The sequence below is a fragment of the Danio rerio genome, chromosome 9 (genome assembly GCF_049306965.1).
Source record: "Danio rerio strain Tuebingen ecotype United States chromosome 9, GRCz12tu, whole genome shotgun sequence".
NCBI classification, from domain to species: Eukaryota; Metazoa; Chordata; class Actinopteri; order Cypriniformes; family Danionidae; genus Danio; species Danio rerio.
In genome coordinates, this window is record NC_133184.1 from 40,735,019 (window position 1) to 40,755,106 (window position 20,088).

Below are 20,088 nucleotides of genomic sequence, written 5' to 3' on the forward strand. Positions count from 1 at the left end.
TGTAAAACTCATTGTAATAATTGTAATTTAACAGTAATATAAAAAGGAGATTTAATCTTCAAATTAAAAATATAATTTAATGTAAACAGCAATGTAAAACATATAGGCTATAAATGGACAAATATTTAAAAGCTACATATGTTATTAAAATATTTACTTCAACACAATATTATTGATTGTAAACACTGTAATATTAAATAAACTCGTTTACTGTATGTCTTATAAAAACTACATAGCTTACATGTCTATACCTCCCCATATTTTATATTTTAAGATATTAAATACATGTCATGTTGAGCTATTGTCATTTTCTGCACATAAATTATGTAAATGATATCATACTTATTATTTAAAACAAACCTACTAATGGCAAATCCAGAGAACCAGAAATAAATTTAAAGTAGTTTCTCATTTTCAAGAACTGCATGTGCAGAAATTTACAATTATTTTCAGACCTCAAATAAGAATCCTCATTTATTTGATCCTCTTGCCATGCAAATGAGGAGACACGCCTCTAATAAGTGTTTAGATAGAGACCAACATGGTCTTGGTTATTTTCAGACATTTGTATATGGCTTGGGATCTTTGAAAACAGCAAATGGGATGCCAGCCAAAATGGATGGGCTCCAGAAGGAGAAACTAACCTGCGTCGTGTGAGGATTCGCTGCCGAGCTATAAAAGAAAGCTATGCAATTCTGTAGAAGCAGCCCGTACCTTCCCTCTAATCACTTAGCAATTTTCCGTCTTAATACGCCAGCAGGCTCTGAGAATAGAAAAGAGCAGCACAGAAGCATTGCACACTGTTAAGACAAGAAGGATCTCTCCATTGAGTTTCTCAAGGAGATCATTTTACAGAATTACTTCGTCATGATTTGATGCCATATTATTTTAAACACGCAGATCACTAATACTTAGATTATTATAGCCTATTGTGTTTATAAACGCATTCTTTTACATTTTTACTTTAGTGAAACTCATTTAACTCGTTAGATACTTGATCTTGATGGATTTCCCCCAATTATATTGCAACTTCTTTGCAGTTTAATCACCGAATGCAGTTTTTATTTTACTTGTTGAATCTCAACAGAAGTCTGTTTTGCATAGCATGACGACTAGAGGGCAGTGTGTCAATGGATCATTTTAACAGAGTCTGGCTACTTACTTCATGGTTACACAGTGTTTTCCTGCTGGTGGAGGCTGTAACTACATCGCTGTTTTTTATTTATTTATTTTATTTTATTTCTTTTACAGTTTTTCTCAGTGGCTTTGGTGGATCTCTCACAACACTATTTACATTTGCACAACAGTTCATGCATTTCTCAAAGCAGTTAGTCATTTGTGTATGTACATCCTAGTAGCAGTTTCTTATTCCTTCCAACACACTGCAGATGCTTTTGGACATGCATTAATTGTTTTCATACAACTCTCTGCTATTTATAACATTATCATTTGCTTATGTCACGTCAGTCAAAATTAACTAAACTTGTAAATGCTGAATAGTCATTCCATATAAAACTAATAGTCCTCATTTCATTACTTGAGTCATTACATGCAAAACATTTTGAACTAGTTGTCAAAATATGTCAAGCAAATTTTATCAAAAAAATATATTTTAAATAAATATATTTTTCTGAAAATGTCTTCTAAATCGAACAATTTAATGAATGATTTACAGACCTGTGAATGTTGTAGGTTCAGTTCCAATATGTTCTGCAATATTGTTTACAGTTGTGCCCACCTTTTATGCTTGTTGTAAATAAGGGTGTATTTATTTTTCTGCACAATGCTGTGAATAAATAAAAATTGCAACGAGCATATGCAGTAAAAATGTGAAACCTACATTATCAGTGTCTTGTACTCAGATACCTCACTAAATGCAGTGATGTCTAACTTTGCTGTGGTTTTCAAATGGCTGTGCAAATAGTATAGAGTGTTGTCTTGAGAATTTTCAGGAAGTGTCATCAACATCTGACTTTTTTGCATTGAAAAAATGTTAAGAGTAAACTGTCATAATGAAAACATGACATAGCAATTTGACTATCTTGTTCATAAACAATGCTATCAGGACTTTTCATTTTGATGATACTGACACTTTGACTGACATGAATATACTTGCTTTTGATGAATGAACAATCCATGAGCATGTGACGTGCTTTTGCAGGTTATCAGCTAGGTTTTGCAGTTTATACTAATTGTTTTGAGAAATGCATTAACTGTTGTGCAGAAATGCACTGGTGTTGTGAGAAACGCACAAAAGCAACTGAGAAAAACTGTAATAACAAGAACAGAGAAGAGGCTTACATAATTATCAAATTACATATAGATTCATTACACACATTTTTCCAATTAACAAGAGTTATTAAATGTACTTTTACTATAGAAAATGCAAATATACAAACATTTTTATGTAAAAATGTTAAGGAGGAGCATATATTTACTGCTTTAACTGCTTTTCTATTTTTTAGACTTGAAAATCACTTTTATATACATTTGAATCTTTTTGTAGCACCATGAAGAAAGATTTGCTTTTAGCAAACTTTGATTTATGTACGTTAAATTGACATAATAATAAAATAAAGTTTATAACAAAACCAGCATCTTTTAAAGCGTATCCTTAACACAATAACCCAAAATCAGGTTTATAAGATAAGGAAAATGATTTTAAAATATTATGAGCAATAAAAGCTTCAACAATAATCCAAAAAAGTTGGATATATTGGCTAGACCAAAATATATGTGAAATAGTTTCATTAAAGCTTTCACAAAAACAGCATTCTAACTCAATATCAATTCAAAATTTTAGTTGATTTTTTTATTTGTAAGATAAACTTTATGAAGGAATTTAAATTATATTTCTTTAGCCTTATTTGTAATAAAAAATGTTGAGGTAATGACCATACTTGAGTCCAGTTAACATTATTAAAAATACTGTTCCAGTAAAAAAAAAAAACATGTGAGGTATAGATGTATTTTCCTTTAAGATTAAAGATCTAATTTTAGATTATTAGGCTTAAATCCAGAGTAACAGATAAAACCGACTGAGGTTCAGGTTTAGGAGGTCAAAGAGAAAGTTCTGATGTACATGCACTGCTAACTACATCACTGTTTTCTGTCGGGTGAAAACTGACACATATAATTTTTAAAGCGCCAAACATTTTGTTATTGCTTCTGGAAAAAAGTTTCAGAATATATAAATTCCTTCCTGATGCAATGACTTCTCAATTTAGAACATTTTCATGAAGCTACATCTTTTTCATCATTCATTGGTATTACTAGAACTTTCTATTCATTTTTTTTAATTTATGAAAAAAAAAAAATGGAACAGAAAATACTTTCTACTTACTAATTTGCGAAAACTTGTATTATACATGGTGTAGGGTCTTAAAAAGTCTTTAAAAATGTTAGGCTCAAAAACATCTTAAATTCACTAAAATAATGTCTTGTGGGTCTTAAATAATTTTGAACGACTTAATTTTCCTTTGCTTATGTAAAACATGATCTATTCAACACACATCCAATCACCAACAACACATCTCAATAAAACTGTTAACAAAACTGTATTCATAACAGATATTATAACAGTCTGTTGTGAGGAAATTTAGTTTTTAAACATTTTTTAAAAGTTTTGTTGTAAAAAATATCTAAAAAAGAATCAGTCATGATAGCATGTGTTTTTAGTTTACTGTAACTTAATAAGCTAAGTTATTGTTCTAATTTAATTTGATAAGTTATGCAAGTGGTTTTAAGTCAGTTTAACAAAATATAAGATCAACAAACTCATGAGGTTAATTTGATTCAGCTTAAAACTTAAGACAACCAGGATTTTTTTTTACAGTGTAGTTAGAATTAGTTTTTTAATGGGGCAAGTAATGGTTTTTCTGCTGGGCCATTAAAAATCCTTAAAGTTTAACCCTATATAAGTCTGAAATTTCATTTTTTGGGGTCTTAAAAAGTCTTAAATTGACTTGGTTATAGCCCTGATTATAGCACTCTTCTCATTTGCTGGTCTCTCTGGTCTTTGGATTAAACCGTCTGCCAAATAAATAATTTAATGTAATAAAACGACAACTAAACTACATGAGTTTCTCTATAAAAGTTCTGTAAATTATTTTTCATAAAAGTTGACCACTTATAATTTTAAGAAGGATGGATGGATGGACGGACGGACGGACGGGCGGGCGGGCGGGCGGGCGGGCGGACGGACGGACGGACGGACGGACAGACAGACAGACAGACAGACAGACAGACAGACAGACAGACAGACAGACAGACAGACAGATAGATAGATAGATAGATAGATAGATAGATAGATAGATAGATAGATAGATAGATAGATAGATAGATAGATAGATAGTGGGTTTTTGGTTTGATGCCATGAGACTAATTTTGAATTACTTTTGTATAATGTGTACAGATATTTTTTAAGTGTGTATAACCAATCAGATAAATTGTTAGTGGGACCAGTTCACACCAGTTCACGCATGAAAATTCTGTCAAACAGGCCTTGACCTAGTTTGTATTCAAGTTGTCACCGCAGATGACCTGCCATAGTTTTGACCAATCACCTCAGCATTTCACATGGCATGTTAGCTCAGAGGTCATTTAAGTCACACAGAGTTGATCCATATTGTTTTTTGCTGAATGGTGCTACACATTATGTGCTGTTTCTGACAGACTGCTGAATCCACTAGAGTGGCGGCCTTGGCTATGAGCTTTCCCAGCATGCTCAGCAAAGTCCTGCACTAACTTTAATCCTCTGATGGGGGCTCTCGCTATTGTCTGAAGAAGAGGAAAAGAGCAGGGATTTGCTCACTGTAGCGAAGTTGCGAATGCGAATGCATGGTCTGGGAGTGCTGTAGTTTCATCAGTCTGTATGCTTCTTCCTTAGAATGTTAGAGTTTACTTTTAAAAATACCAAATCAATAATTTATATTTTTATTTTAGTGCTGTGGCTTGCATGGCTATTAACATAAGTCACTAAAGATTAATGGTCTGAGCTGTTTATTGGTGTTTTGAACTATGATGTTATGTCGCCATATTGCATGTATTTTCTCTCCATCCTTTTTTTCTGTTCAAAGCACATTACATTGTTTTTATCCAATTTTCCCCCTCCCACAGTGACACACTATGATTGAAGTCTTCTCAAATTGCACTAGTAAACAGATTAACATATTAGATGTTACTAGTCTGTATACACAACTGAATATAACTTTAATTTTTTAGAAGTTAAACATAATATTTTAAACTTTGCCTAATGTTGTAATTTACATCTAGATAATGTCGATGATTCCATGTAGTTACCGCAATTAGACCTGTATAGCCAGCCTGCTGAAAGGGGTGGTTCTTTTTCTTAAAATATAGACATTTTTGCTGTTTTTTTGCCTAATTTAGTATTTAATTATGAGGTTTAAATAATTTTTAAACTTTTTTTTTTGCTGGATTAGCTTGTCGGATGATCATCAACCACACTTTTTAATGTACCAAAAAAACAAATACGAGAATAATAGGCTACTTTTTTCAAATCACATATCATAAGAAAAAAAGGATGATGTTCAAGTTTTAAATTAAAATCTAGCCTATTGTCTTTTATTGTCATGTTATGTCCTTTACAAACACAAACTGGGCAGCACATTTAACTTTCCTCAGTCACGCTGAAGCAACAGCCAAAAGAGGATTCTGCTTGGTCTTGAAGCCTTCATTCATTTATTCGTTTTCTTGTCGGCTTAGTCCCTTTATTAATCTGGGGTCACCACAGCGGAATGAACCGCCAACTTATCCAGCACATTTTTACGCAGCGAATGCCCATCTAACCGCAACCCATCTCTGGGAAACATCCACAAACACACATTCACTCACACACTACGGACAATTTAGCTTACCCAATTCACCTGTACCGCATGTCTTTGGACTGTGGAGGAAACCGGAGCACCCGGAGGAAACCCACGTGAATGCAGGGAGAACATGCAAACTCCACACAGAAACGCCAACTGAGCCGAGGATCGAACCAGCGACCTTCTTGCTGGGAGGCAACAGCACTACTGCGCCACTTATTCGCTCCCTTAAAGCCTTCTCCAATGCATATTTTCACAATTTATTAAGGCATAGCAGTCGAAATAGGACAAATTAGCTTGTGTAGGGGATAGATTCTGGACCTTTGTAAGTGAACCCCCTCTGGCTACGAGCCTAGCAATTGATTTTATTAATCAGCATCATCAGTGCTATATAGTTAAATTTAAAATCCTCTAATAAAACATTAGCTTAGCCTACATTAGTTGTTTTAGCATCATTAGAAGATTCATATTTCTAATTCGCTGTTTTACAAAGAGGCACAAACATGATTTGCAGATTTGAAACACTGATAATAATACTGTTGTGGAAGATCTTTAGCCATCGACGTCACACCGACCAATCAGAGCACAGCTCGCTGAGTAAGCGCTGAGCGTGTCAGGAGCTCTTTCTGTCAACAGATACTCAGTCAAACTTTACCCACGGCGTCAGCAGGTAAATAGCGGTGCGTGAAAAAATTGATACACTCTCTAAATTTGCATCTACATCTAGTCTCACATATTTTAAGGAGGATATAACAGTTCTGAAAAGAATATGTCAAAAATATTAACAATATGTGGAGTTGCCAAATCACTGAGGCTGGGATGGAGAAGCTGGAGATCATCGACGCGGCTGCTCAGCTTGAAGGTGTGTGTGTTATTTGGTTAAACGGTTTATTTTGCAGATTCAAGGTAAGAAAAATAAGGTTAATCATTTATTTATGTCAAATGACAATCAAATATTCTGGAAGTTGTATTTCAACTTGCAAAAATACTGTATGTTCATTTTATTCAGTGCGCCTTATGTGGCTATAACTACACTGTAAAAAAATAACCAATTAGTCATGACAGCATATGTTTTAAGTTGACTATAACTTATTAAACTAAGTTAATCATGTTTTAATTGAATTTAAAGTTATGCAAGCTGTTTTAAGTCAGTTTAACAAAATATAAGTTCAATGAACTCATAAGGTTAATTTGATTCATCTTAAAAATTTAAGGCAACCAGGATTTTTGCTACACTGTGGTTGAAGTCTACTCAAATTGCACTAGTAAACAGATTAACATATTAGATGTGATTAGTATACAACTTTGGATATAACATACATTTTTTAAAGGTTAAATCATCATTTTAAAGTTGGGGTTTTATCTAATGCTGTATTTTACATCTGGACAATGTGGACGCTTCCATGAACATTGTAATATGTGATTAGTTATATAAAGCGAGTAAACCAATTGCCTTAAAAGCAACAAGTTGACTTTTACAATAATAATGTAAATAAACCCACTGTAACTTGGAACTGTAAGTTAACTTAATTTTTTATAATTATGCAAGTTGTACTAACTTTTTAAAGTCACCTAATCCCTTTTTACAGTATTAGACAATTTTAGCACGTCTGTTTTCAAATAATTACTTAATTATCACAATATTACATACTTGGTGCTTTATTACATCGATAAAATCTGCAATTAGCCTGTATTGAATTTAGAAGACACACTGGAGTCTGGAAGAGCAAGTTAATTTTAGTTACTGTTATTTTGCTAGAAACAGAAAAGCAGGAGAAAAACAAATATAATAAAGATGAATTGAAAAAAAAGTTATTAGTTTTCTTTTATTTAAAAAAAAAAGTGAGTACATTTTGCATAATTATAAAAATTAAGTCAACTTACCAGTTCCAAGTTACAATGAGTTTACTTACATTCTTTTAGTAAAGTCTTTACTTGTTTGCTTTTATGGCATTTGGTTTACCTGCTTTAAATAATGAATCACTTTTTACAGTGTATAAATTCTTTTAATCATTTTCATCAGTAGGCTACTTATCTTTATTGATAAGAATGAAAGTATGAATATATAATAATCAATTCAAAATATTATTAATACTCTGGACGGAACCAAAGTCTTTGGCTGAACTGGCCCACTACTGCACAACTTTTTGTAATATTTTTAAATGTTGTACAAGTAGGCTAGCTGTTGTAAACTTTATTACTGTTTTAAATTTTCTAGTTTATACTAATAGCATATTACTTTAAAGTTAAATATTTCTTGTTAATGTTTCAGTTTCGAAAAGTAATTTTTGAAGTAAAGTACAGATTTTTATACCTACAGTGAAGTGGAAAATGCTAAAATGTTGATTGAGTAGAAAAGGCTAATTTTCTTTACGTGAACTTAACATACTTATTGTTTACTGTTTATATATATTTAAAAAGAAATGTGGTAAACATAACTTGACCATACTTTAAAATCTTGTTGCACAATGTAAATTAGACACCAAAAATGTGAGTCTACATACAGCATAATTCTAATAAGTAGTACTATGTGTGAAGAATGTGTGGGATGTGAGAGTGTGCAGTTTTATGTTGTAGGTCAAAACATTCAGCTAATGCTTAGTTTTGTTTACTACAGACATGATTATGCTCATAAATGTTGATTGAAAATGTGATTATGAAAAGAAAAATCACAAAAAAAAACAATAGCACATTGATCTTTCATGATTTAACAATTGACTCTGTTTCTTTGTGCACTACCAAACAAGATCATGTCCAGATGCACATTTATTTATTCTAAGCTATTCCCCCAAAGCCGACTTGTTAATATATAAACTTGAACATGTAACTTTTTTATAAAACTATATATAAGTTGTCTGTTCAAGACAAGAGTACACACAGCTACTGGAGAAGTCAAGTAGAATATCTAATCTCTAATATAACACTAAGTATACTGTAGGCTTTTCAAATTTTCTTATGTCAGTGTAACTAAAAAACTATGCATGTGTGTAATTGTAAGCATACTTCTGAGATCTACATAAAAAGCAGACTAAAAAGTATACTTACATGTATTTATCAGCATACTTATATATATTGAAAATGATGGGTTATGAAGTGTCACATTGCATCTAAAGAATACATCTGTTGCTTTTAAATTCATTCTACTGTTTTAGGCTCAGACTGCACACCTGGTGCTCGAAGATGGCACAAAGATGAAGGGCTACTCCTTTGGCCATGATCAGTCTGCAGCTGGAGAGCTGGTCTTCAACACAGGACTAGTTGGGTGAGAAGGCATCCTCTGAATATGGTCATGCATAAATATATTGTTTTGTCAGCAGTGAAAGTGCAGAGGTAACAACTTTCCAGATGACAAATCTTGAGACCAAATATTTCAGCTGGAACTCCTGCTAAGATTTTAAGCCAGTGCTTCAGACTAGCTTCAGTCTACCAGCCATTCTTGCAACGCTCTTGCAAATACAGTTTTTAAACTGAAATCTCTTCTCAAAATTTTAACGACTCCTAAAGCTTTAGTCTTTTAAATCAATATTTATAGTTCCACTCTGTTATTTTTTTGGTTACTATCATACAGGTATTAGCTTTAAGTGTTGTGTGTTATCTCCAGATACCCTGAAGCTCTTACAGACCCCAGTTACAGGGGGCAGATCCTGACCCTCACCTACCCTATCGTGGGAAACTATGGTGTCCCCAATACACAGGAGCTGGATGAGCTGGGACTCAAGAAAAATGTGGAGTCTGATCGGATTCAGGTAATCTATGTAGTTTAAAAAGTAAAAGCAATACTAAGATCATGTGTTGGATGCACAAACTAATGAAATACATGCCTTAAATACAATATTTTGATAGAAACCTCTTCCAAAAAAACAAACTTTTATGCTTATCAAAACTGAATGTACAGTTAAAGTCAGAATAATTAGCCCCCCTTTGAATTTGTTTTCTTTTTACATTTTTTTCCAAATGATGTTTAACAGAGCAAGGAAATGTGCACAGTATGCCTGATAATATTTTTTCTTCTGGAAAAAGTCTTATTAGTTTTATTTTGACTTGCGTAAAACCAGTTTTACATTTTTTTAAAAACCATTTTATGGTCAAAATGATTAGCCCCTTTAAGCAAATCCCCCCTCCCCCCGATTGTCTACAAAACAAACCATCGTTATACAATAACTTGTTTAATTACCTTAACCTGCCTAGTTAACCTAATTAACCTAGTTAAGCCTTTAAATGTCAGTTTAAGCTGTATAGAAGTGTCTTGAAAAATATCTAGTCAAATATTATTTACTGTCATCATGGCAAATATAAAATAAATCAATTACTAGAATTGAGTTATTAAAACTATTATGTTTAGAAATGTGTTGATGGGGGGGGGAGGGGAGGGGCTAATAATTAACTTTAACTGTATTTGATCAAAAGCAGTATAATATATAATGTATAGTAAGAATAATGTCATGTAGTGATTGTTATAAATTTAAAACAACCAGTTTCTATTTTAATATATTTCAAAATATTTTTACTCATGTGATGGTAAAGACATCTAAATTGTTCTAAAACTACTACTAAAAGACCTTGTAAAGTGCATCCCAGTTTTCTACATATACTGTATGATAATCTTTTTAACGCCATATCATTATTATCAATTGTATATTATCATTTCTTGATTTAATTTCTTAATAAGTTTTAATATTTCACAAAATATTTTACAAATTTGATACTGTATTTTGAGTTAAATAAATGTAGCTTTGCTGGTCATAAGATCGTGTAGAACATTACAACATTGAAAATATTCAAAACAGTTGATTGTGTATGTTTATCCCTTATCTCCAGTAATAATTTGTTTCAATATATTCGTTTTTGGAAGGTGTCAGGATTGCTGGTTCAGGATTATAGTGCTGAGTACAGCCACTGGAACTCTGTGAAATCCTTAGCACAGTGGCTTCAAGAGGAGAAGGTGTGTTTATCTTAATAAATGTTCCTAATTTCATTTACTTTTACAGTAAGTATTAAACAATTTGTTTTCTTGTGCCTGCAGGTGCCAGCACTTTTTGGCATAGATACCAGGATGCTGACAAAGATCATTAGAGATAAGGTTTGCATTGACACTACTTTTAAGTATGTACAATGTATCCTAAATGTATCATAAATGTATTAATTTGTTTCAAATAAGGGTACTGTTTTGGGGAAGATTGAATTTGATGGACAGCCAGTGGAGATCACAGACCCAAACCAGAGAAATCTTGTTTCTGAGGTCTCAACCAAGGTAACCAGCATACTTTATTATCAGCAGTGTTCATTGCTGTGCATTGCAGTTTCAGTGAGTGTTCACCCTCTTTCCCCTTGATTAAGGATATTCAAGTGTTTGGGAAAGGTAACCCCGTCAAAGTGGTTGCTGTTGACTGTGGAATCAAACACAACATTATAAGACTACTCGTCAAGGTAAGGCATTTTGGCTGTGACAAGGCCTTTCACGATAATTGATATATCAACTTTTTGCACATGGACTTGACCTCAGTCAGTTTTGGTGATGCAATATAAATTGTCCATACATAAAAACCAGTTCTAGAAACATTTAAGCTGATTGCACAACATCTCTATCTCTATTGGAGGTGTCAGTGTCAGTATGGTTAAAAAACACTGTAGTATTTATTATAAATTACTATAGTATATTTTTATGTGGGTGCCTGACAACTGAAAATAGATCTGGTAGCAGATATCACAGCCTCTGTTACTTTTTACCTTGCACTTTTTTGCTAACATTAATTAATATTTATTTAGGATACGCATTTTCACATTCTAATTCCAATGTCTAATTATTAAACTGTTAAAATGACTATAATTTAATTTAATTTTCTTAAGAATAAAATATGATGTGTTCTTTGGGAGATTGTACTTGCACTGTGATGATATTACAGGGTGGGCCATTTATATAGATGCACCTTAATAAAATGGGAATGGTTGGTGATATTACCGTCCTGTTTGTGGCACATTAGAATATGTGAGGGGGCTTGTTAATAACACATGAAAGAATAAAGTTATGTTAAAACCAAGCACACCATTGTTTTTCTTGTGAAATTCCCAATAAGTTTGATGTGTCACATGACCCTCTTCATATTGAAAAAACAAAAGATGGATCCCCGATGTCTGACTTCAAAATGGCCACCATGGTCACCACCCATCTTGAAAAGTTTGCCCCCTCACATATACTACTGTGCCATAAACAGGACGTAAATATCACCAACCATTCCCCTTTTATTAAGGTTTATCCATATAAATGGCCCGCCGTGTATATTGTCAGTCTGGCATTATAGAATGAGTGGCTTAAAATGGCCCTAAAATGACAATAATATATTTTATCGCAATATTTTTGGTGCATTATATCGTACAACAAAAATAGATATTGTGACAAGCCTAGCTGTAATCTTCTTCTTGCAATATTTTGAAGCAATAGACACTACAGCTTGTCATATTTCAAAATTATATTTGTTTCATCCTAGCGTGGAGCAGAGGTCCATTTAGTGCCGTGGGACCAAGACCTGATGAGTTTGGAGTATGATGGTCTCTTCATTTCCAATGGTCCAGGAGATCCTTCACTGGCAAAGACCCTGATTCAAAATGTTCGCAAGGTATGCGAGATAGATAGTATCATTCTGAACAACTGAACAATTTATTTGTATGCATTATTCCAAAATAAATAAATAATTAAAATTAAATAAATAACATTCAAATTTTTGTTTGACACTTGCATTTTGGGACACAGTTTTACTATTAACATGCAGGTTGTAAAATCTTGATTTTCAGGAAATCAATTGCCAGGCAATAAATAGACTTGGGTTTCGTTCAAATAAAAGATGTTTACTAAATTCTCATGCAGTAAAACAATAAACTCCGGTTTTGCTCCGTCTTTCTTTCTTTCACTTTCGCATGTCCTAATATAACTTAAAACAGTCCAACAAAAGAGTGAAGTAGGGGTGAAATCTGCGAATATACACAAATAAACATATCAAAATATGTAAAGTGTACATGTATTTGAGCACTATTTTATTCAATCAAATTATGGCTCTGGTTTTCCTGGAAATATGTCACATCATTAAAGTGAAGTGGATTACAGTAATTAAATAACTTCTTTACACTGAAAAACAAGCGAAAAGGAATTCAGCCACAAACTAATATGGATATTTTAAGATCAACAAATTGTCATATTATGCTCATAATTCACACCCTGTCATCATGTTGTCTTTCAGGTACTGGAAAGCGACCGTCCACAGCCAGTTTTTGGTATTTGTATGGGAAATCAAATTACAGCCCTTGCGGCTGGTGCTCAGTCTTATAAACTACCAATGGGAAACAGGTACAAGTTATTATTTGATATATTTTATTGTATATAAATCATAATGTTATAATTATGTGTCATATTTGACTTAATGTGGGAATCAAATGCAGTGCAGAATTACTATTGCTGAAGAAGAGAAAGCATATTTCTTTTGACACTAATTAAAAAGACTTTGTTCTCATTTGGTTCAGGGGCCAAAACCAGCCTGTTGTCAATGTGATGACAGGCCAGGCTTTCATCACAGCTCAGAATCATGGGTATGGCATAGACAGCGAGTCTCTTCCTCCAGGCTGGAGTCCTCTCTTCATCAATGCAAATGATGGAACCAATGAGGTCTGTGCCTCTCCTTTTAGCCGAAGAGGGGTGTTGCACTCGAAAAATAGTTACAATTCTGTCACTCACATTTATGTTTTAGTTTTTCCAATCTAGCACTTGTGAAAATGTGAATAATAGAAAGAAATGTAGTTTTGTGATCTTAAAACAGCAAAAATAGACTTGCAATTGTTGTATCACTTAAAATGGGTGGTGTTTAAAATTTAGTATCACTTGGTATAAGTGACACTGGTGGTCATTATGTGGTCACTTATTGCTGGTGCTTGCAATTGTGCACGTGTAATCCATCTAAAAGAGATTGAATATGATTTAATTACCTGAAATATTTAGTGCAAATTTTTTTTCTCCAATTTTTGATTAAAATAAGATGATAAGATGATAACAAACTACTAGACGCTGCCCATCCTGCTGGAATTGATATGTTTCCAGTCTTTGAATATGTGTGCATTCCTCTCAGTAACAAAATAACACAATTTTTACAAAAGCAATAAGAAAACAACATTACTGAAGACTTCTAATCACAGCGAAAGAGTTATGTTTGCAATTCCTTTGGCATTATTTTGATAGATGAGGTCATTAAGAGAGCACTCTTATGAAAAATAGATAGAGACTTTAGACTATTGTATATATCTTCAGTATAAGGGTGTGTGTGAGATCTGAAGAGTGAATGGCAACATCACGGTATCAAGACATTTGATCAGCCCATTAAATTACAAAGCACAAGAGAGGGCAAATTCTTCAGCACGATAGCAGTCCTTATACTTTACCCTCCACATTAAAGTTTGCAAAATTAAAGAAGGTTCTCCAGGATTGGCCAGTCTCGTCACCAGTCGTGAACATTATTGAGCATGGGGTAAGGCATTGAAAATTAATCCAAAAAATCTTGATGAACTTTTTTATTTGAGTTATTGCAGAGATGTATGGATGCAGTCCTTCAAGCTCATGGGAGTCATAGACAATTTTCGTTCTTTTTCTACTGCACCATGACTTTATATTTTATACAGTACATTATTTCTGTTAAGTGACAAGTCTTTTGTCTAAACAAAGTCAGACCTTACTGTCCTAATTGTATAATTAAATAATTAAAAATCAAGGCATGGTCATATTTTATTTTGGTAAAATAAACGTAATCTAGAGGCTCTAATCTTTGCCTTTCTTATAAGCCACTTCCGAGACCAAATGATCAACTAGAAGTCAAGTTATTATTTACTGTTCCTAAAACTTGGACAGCGACTTTTTTCAGGTAGTGTATAAGCATTTGTTTCATCTGTCATAGAACGAAAGAAGGTTGTCTTGTTTTTCTCTGAAAATGCTGAGCCTTTGATATAAAAATCAGCCTACAGGCTTTCATAGACTATTTGCAATGTATACACTGTAAGTTTTGTTACAAGCTGTTCACGCATTCTCTTAAGCAAAAGATTCATGCATGAACATTCTTACAAATAGCCCCTTTAACTATGACTGACTGCTGAAAACAAATGTAAAAGTGGCCAAAAAGTTTTTAATGAATGCCTTTATGTTTGTGCTTTATCTGTTTTTGAGTAACACAACTCAACATTGTGTTTGGCTACTTTGGCATTTGTCTAATTAGGCTGTATATAAATATATATTTATATATAAAAAAAATATATTTTTTTTTTGTAAAAACCTTTGTTTTTTCTTTTTTTATATGAATCTGGGTTAACACTGTTTTCTCTATTTCTCTTCCAGGGTATTATGCATAACACCAAGCCTGTGTTCACAGCACAGTTCCACCCTGAGGCCAAGGGAGGACCCACAGACACAGAGGTACCGCGGCACTGTCAGAGGATCCTGAAGAGTCTGATCTTTCTGTTTTTCATGGCTGAATGTCCTCTCTTGATCTTGTTGTGTTGAAACCTCCGTAGGGACTCGTACTTGGCTGCCCTGCACAGCGGGGTACTGATTATTTCATTAAAAACCAGCCAGTGTACTTGAGCACTTTCTCCAATTATCTTTTTTAGTTCCTGTTTGATGCTTTCATCTCTCTGATAAGGAAGGGGAGGGAGGGGAGCATCGCATCCGTGATGCCTAAGAAACCTGCTGTTCCTCCCAGAATCCAGGTGGGGGAGACAAACTACACAATTTGGAAGTCCTTTCTTCTATGTGGCATGTTTGTGTTTGAGTGCTTACACTTGTCAGTTGTTCTTGCTTTATAAAGGTATCCAAAGTACTGGTCTTGGGATCTGGAGGCCTGTCCATTGGTCAGGCTGGAGAGTTTGACTACTCTGGATCTCAGGCTGTCAAAGCTATGAGGGTGAGATGAGTTGATAATCTTTGCTGATTGAATCTCTTGACATAATTCAATCCGTTTTAGATGTTTCTGGCAAATAGTTTCTTTGATCATATCAGTCCATCCGAGTGCCATATTTGTACATTCATACTGCAACTCATTTTTAGCGTTTTGAATCATATATGAGATATTTTTCACAAATTCTCTTTCTTGGTCCATAAGATGGGAAAGTGTCCATCAAATGCACATTTCAGAATTTTGCTAGATGTAGTAGGTCAACAGAGCAGTTGTTTTTTCAACTCCTACATGAGTGCTGTGAATTCACACCTACAGTACTTGTATTGTCAAATACTGTTTTTCACATGTTATATAATAGAAATGTATACAATTTCTGATGCAGCCACAGTCTAGTTTGTGGTCAATGGACAGGCAGAAATACTTTATGTGAAAGCTCGTTGACTGTTAAATACTTAAATACTACTAAACTAGCTGGGACAATAGCAAAACAAACAAAAAAAAAAAAATCATACAGGGCAATCTTTTGGCTGTTTTATAGACAGTGCCATATGTAAATTATTATGTAAATATATGTAAATTTATATAATAATATATATATATATATATATATATATATATATATATATATATATATATATATATATATATATATATATATATATATATATATATATATATATATATATATTTAATAAAATTATTAAATTAAAGTAACTAAATTATTAATTTATTTAAATTATTAAATTACAATTATTAAATTAAAGTAATTAAATTATTAAAAATTGCGAAACATTTATAAAAACTTTGAATAACTGCTTTCTTATTGTATGTAGCTTCAAATTAAATGATTACTCCAGTCATTATTGCGTTTATTACTTTTACCATTAATAGTATTAATAATAATAATAATAATACTAATAATAATGATAATAATAATTATTATTATTACTATTAATATTAGAGTGATTTCTGAAGGATCATGTGACTAAAAACGGGGAAATGAAGCTGAAAATTCATCTTTAAAATAATAATAGATTATTAAAATAAATTATAAACTATATTTGAACAGTTTTTTATAATGCAATAACATTCACAGTTTGTATTGTATTTTTTATTAAATAAATGCAATTTTGGTGAGCAGAGAAACGCTTATTTTAAAACATTTAATAATCCTACTGAACCCAAACGTTTGATAGATAGATTTATAGTAGAATATATATAATTTAAAATTGTACTAATGTAATAAATACTTTTTTTATAAAACATTCCTAAGACAGACAAATGCTCACAATATAAATGACAAATTAAATAAAATAAAAATATGGAGAACTTGAGATCTAAACTAAATTATTTAAAGGATGGTATGCTCATAATAATTCATATATGGCATTATGTCTGTAATACTGTAATACAGTTGAAGTAAGAATTATTAGCCCCCCTGTTTATTTTCTCAACAATTTCTTTTTATCAAATAGAATATTTCAACACATTTCTAAACATAAAAGATTAAATAACTCATTTCTAATAACTGATTTATTTTATCTTTGATGACAGTAAATAATATTTGACTAGATATCTTTCAAGTCACTTCAATACAGCTTAAAGTGACATTTAAAGACTTAACTAGGTTAATAAAAACTGCTTTTAATCTAGCCAAAATAAAACAATTAAGACCTTCTCCAGAAGAAAAAAAAATTAGACATACTGTAATTTTCCTGCTCTGGTAAACATAATTTGGGAAACATTTTAAAAAAAAAAATATATATATATATTTTTAGGGGGGGGGGTGCTAATAATTCTGACTTTATTTGTTGTTATTTGTTGTTATTTTCTTTTGCCATATTTATTATTTTTGTATTTCTATTTATCTTTTAATATAACGGCATAATGTTGCAACTCTCCTAACTGCAAGTAATGCCGAATTCAGACTGCACGATTTTTAAAGTAATCGTGTCACAGATGTTTTCACACTGCATGACTATCTGGGGTAGCTTTTCGTTGCTGCTTTGTTTACACTATAAGATGAATCAGCGACAGGGGTTTTCACATTGCATTCCTTTAAAATAGGAAGAATTGCTGACAACTTTGTCCAAACTGTCTCACAAAAAAACACACGCAAGAAGTGACTTGGAAACAACATGAGGTCATGTAGTATATCTTTTGTTAATAACTAAATAATGAGAAAGAAGCTTTTAATGGGGTAGAAAATGTACTTATTATGCTTACCTGGCTTTAAAGGGAATAAGCAATTTCTCCTCAAAGTTTTTCTCTTTTCGAGCGGTTGTATCGATCAGATGACGTCAAACAGCGAGGGTGCTCTTGTTAAATTTACACTAGTTTTTCCTCCATTTCTTGGGTCCATATTAACTGAAAATAAACTCTTTAAACTTTTTCCCCAAACTCCGTTGGTCCTCAGATACCCATACCAGTGGATACTGCACTCTCATCAGCTGTACGTAATCGCTGTTGTTGTCAGAACTAGTTCATACAGCATGATTTGAATCGCCGACAGATCCAGATATTTAGCATGCCAAAAATCTTACTGGTATCTGCGACTTATCTGCGATTCTCTCTTTGATTACGCCTTTGATAGTTCACACTGTGTTATTGTCACTCACGTGAATGAGCACCGATTTGCTTGTGATTTCAGGCATTTGTCTGCGATTTCTCAAAGCTTGTCAGCTAGTCAAAATCAGGGCTAAAATTTGAACTCTAAAGTCTGAACTCGGCATAAATGCTCACTTTTTGCAACCTTTTTTCGGCAATCTAACACAATTTTGGTTGCCCTGAGAATCTCATCTCCAGCCACTATCAAATATGCATTTTTAAGAGTTATATCCTGTAATGTTACTATTTTTAAACATGCAGAGCTATAAAATCATATGTTGGGGCCACCTTCTGTTGAACTTGCAGTATTTTTATATGCTGAAGCTCTTGTAAAAATTATTTGGTAGTGTTTTTAAATGTTAATCAGGAGCCATATTGAATGCTATATTAACAAAGTCCATAGATATTTACTAGAGACATTAGATGTCGACTATGCTACTGTTGCCTATTGGAAGAAATGCGTCAATAGGGGAGCCATTTTAGTACAGGGTAGCACTCCTTTGAAATGAATGTGGGACCAAGGTGCAGGGGAGAACTGACCATCCAGAGCCATATATATATATACATATACATACACACACACACACATTTACGCATATATATAAGATCAGGAGTTTTCCCGGTGGTCAGAATGCAAATTTTTTTTGGAATTATGAAAATTATAATTTTACAACACTTTTCTTCATCGATGGATGAGTGATTGCACGGGCATTGTCGACAAAGAGCGTGTGTTTGTGTGCATGGAATTGTGTTATCCTCCCTCCCTGTTAAATTTTATTGATCTAAACCGTGTCCTGAAAACAACCCCCCCCCCCCATATCCATTTCACTTCTCATTCAGATATAGAGGGAATGATTCGTTTATGAATAAATCTCTGTTATGAACGACTCGTTAACTTGCAATGACTCAAAAACAGTTTCCGACACAGCAGCATCTTTTTGTCTCATTTAATTTACATTGTTTGCTTATTTTATTCAACAAAACTAGCATAAGGCTAGTATTTACTGTGAGTTGGTGCTACTTTTTCTAGCAAAAACTCACACTAACAACTTGCACTGTCAGTGCACTATACAAATGTGGTGGTGCTATTGACTCACGCTCAGGGGCCATATGCGATATCTAGTGTATTTATCTATGAACAAAGTCTATTTTAATGAAAATGATTTTATGATGCAACAATAACCTAATATACAGTAGCTTAATGCATTTGTTTATGTAAACTATATACATTTCAATTGTGATCAAAACTGTGATGTATTTTAATGTAAAAAAGCTACAAATATATTGGAATCAGACAATTTTTTTTTAAATAAAATTAATATCGACCAAAAAATCCCTTTGATGCATCTTACACACACACACACACACACACACACACACACACACACACACACACACACACACACACACACACACACACACACACACACACACACACACATGTTTGTTTTTGTGAAAAGTGGGGACATTACATAGGTTTCCATTCATTTTATACAGTCCAAACTGTATATTGTATTGCCCTCACCCCACCCCACCCCTAAACCCAACCATCACAGGAGACTGTGTGCAGCTTTACTCTCTGATTAAACTCATTCAGTGTGATTTATAAGCATTTTGAGAAATGAGGACGTCACCAATGTCCTCATATTTCACCTCCTTTTTGTAATACCTGTGTCATACCCATGTCATTATACAGATTTGTGTCCTGATATGTCACAAAAACACGT

At 33.0% G+C, this 20,088-nt stretch overlaps 1 protein-coding gene across 3 annotated transcripts in view; it reads left to right on the plus strand.

Moving 5' to 3' along the window:
- The first annotated feature begins 6,473 nt into the window (after window positions 1–6,473).
- Window positions 6,474–20,088, plus strand: part of cps1 (carbamoyl-phosphate synthase 1, mitochondrial) — a 111,007-nt gene continuing 97,392 nt past the window's right edge. For 2 of the 3 annotated variants that reach the window (XM_073912971.1, XM_073912973.1), the window contains exons 1-14: window positions 6,474–6,501; window positions 6,575–6,693; window positions 8,984–9,093; window positions 9,433–9,577; window positions 10,684–10,773; window positions 10,855–10,911; window positions 10,990–11,082; window positions 11,169–11,258; window positions 12,317–12,445; window positions 13,064–13,170; window positions 13,344–13,485; window positions 15,196–15,273; window positions 15,468–15,566; window positions 15,665–15,760. In XM_073912971.1, coding sequence (XP_073769072.1) covers window positions 6,601–6,693; window positions 8,984–9,093; window positions 9,433–9,577; window positions 10,684–10,773; window positions 10,855–10,911; window positions 10,990–11,082; window positions 11,169–11,258; window positions 12,317–12,445; window positions 13,064–13,170; window positions 13,344–13,485; window positions 15,196–15,273; window positions 15,468–15,566; window positions 15,665–15,760 — 1,329 coding nt within the window. In that variant the 5' untranslated portion in view covers window positions 6,474–6,501; window positions 6,575–6,600. Of the gene's footprint in view, window positions 6,694–8,983; window positions 9,094–9,432; window positions 9,578–10,683; window positions 10,774–10,854; window positions 10,912–10,989; window positions 11,083–11,168; window positions 11,259–12,316; window positions 12,446–13,063; window positions 13,171–13,343; window positions 13,486–15,195; window positions 15,274–15,467; window positions 15,567–15,664; window positions 15,761–20,088 lie in introns of all 3 variants that reach the window. The other variant, XM_073912972.1, reaches the window with a different exon arrangement.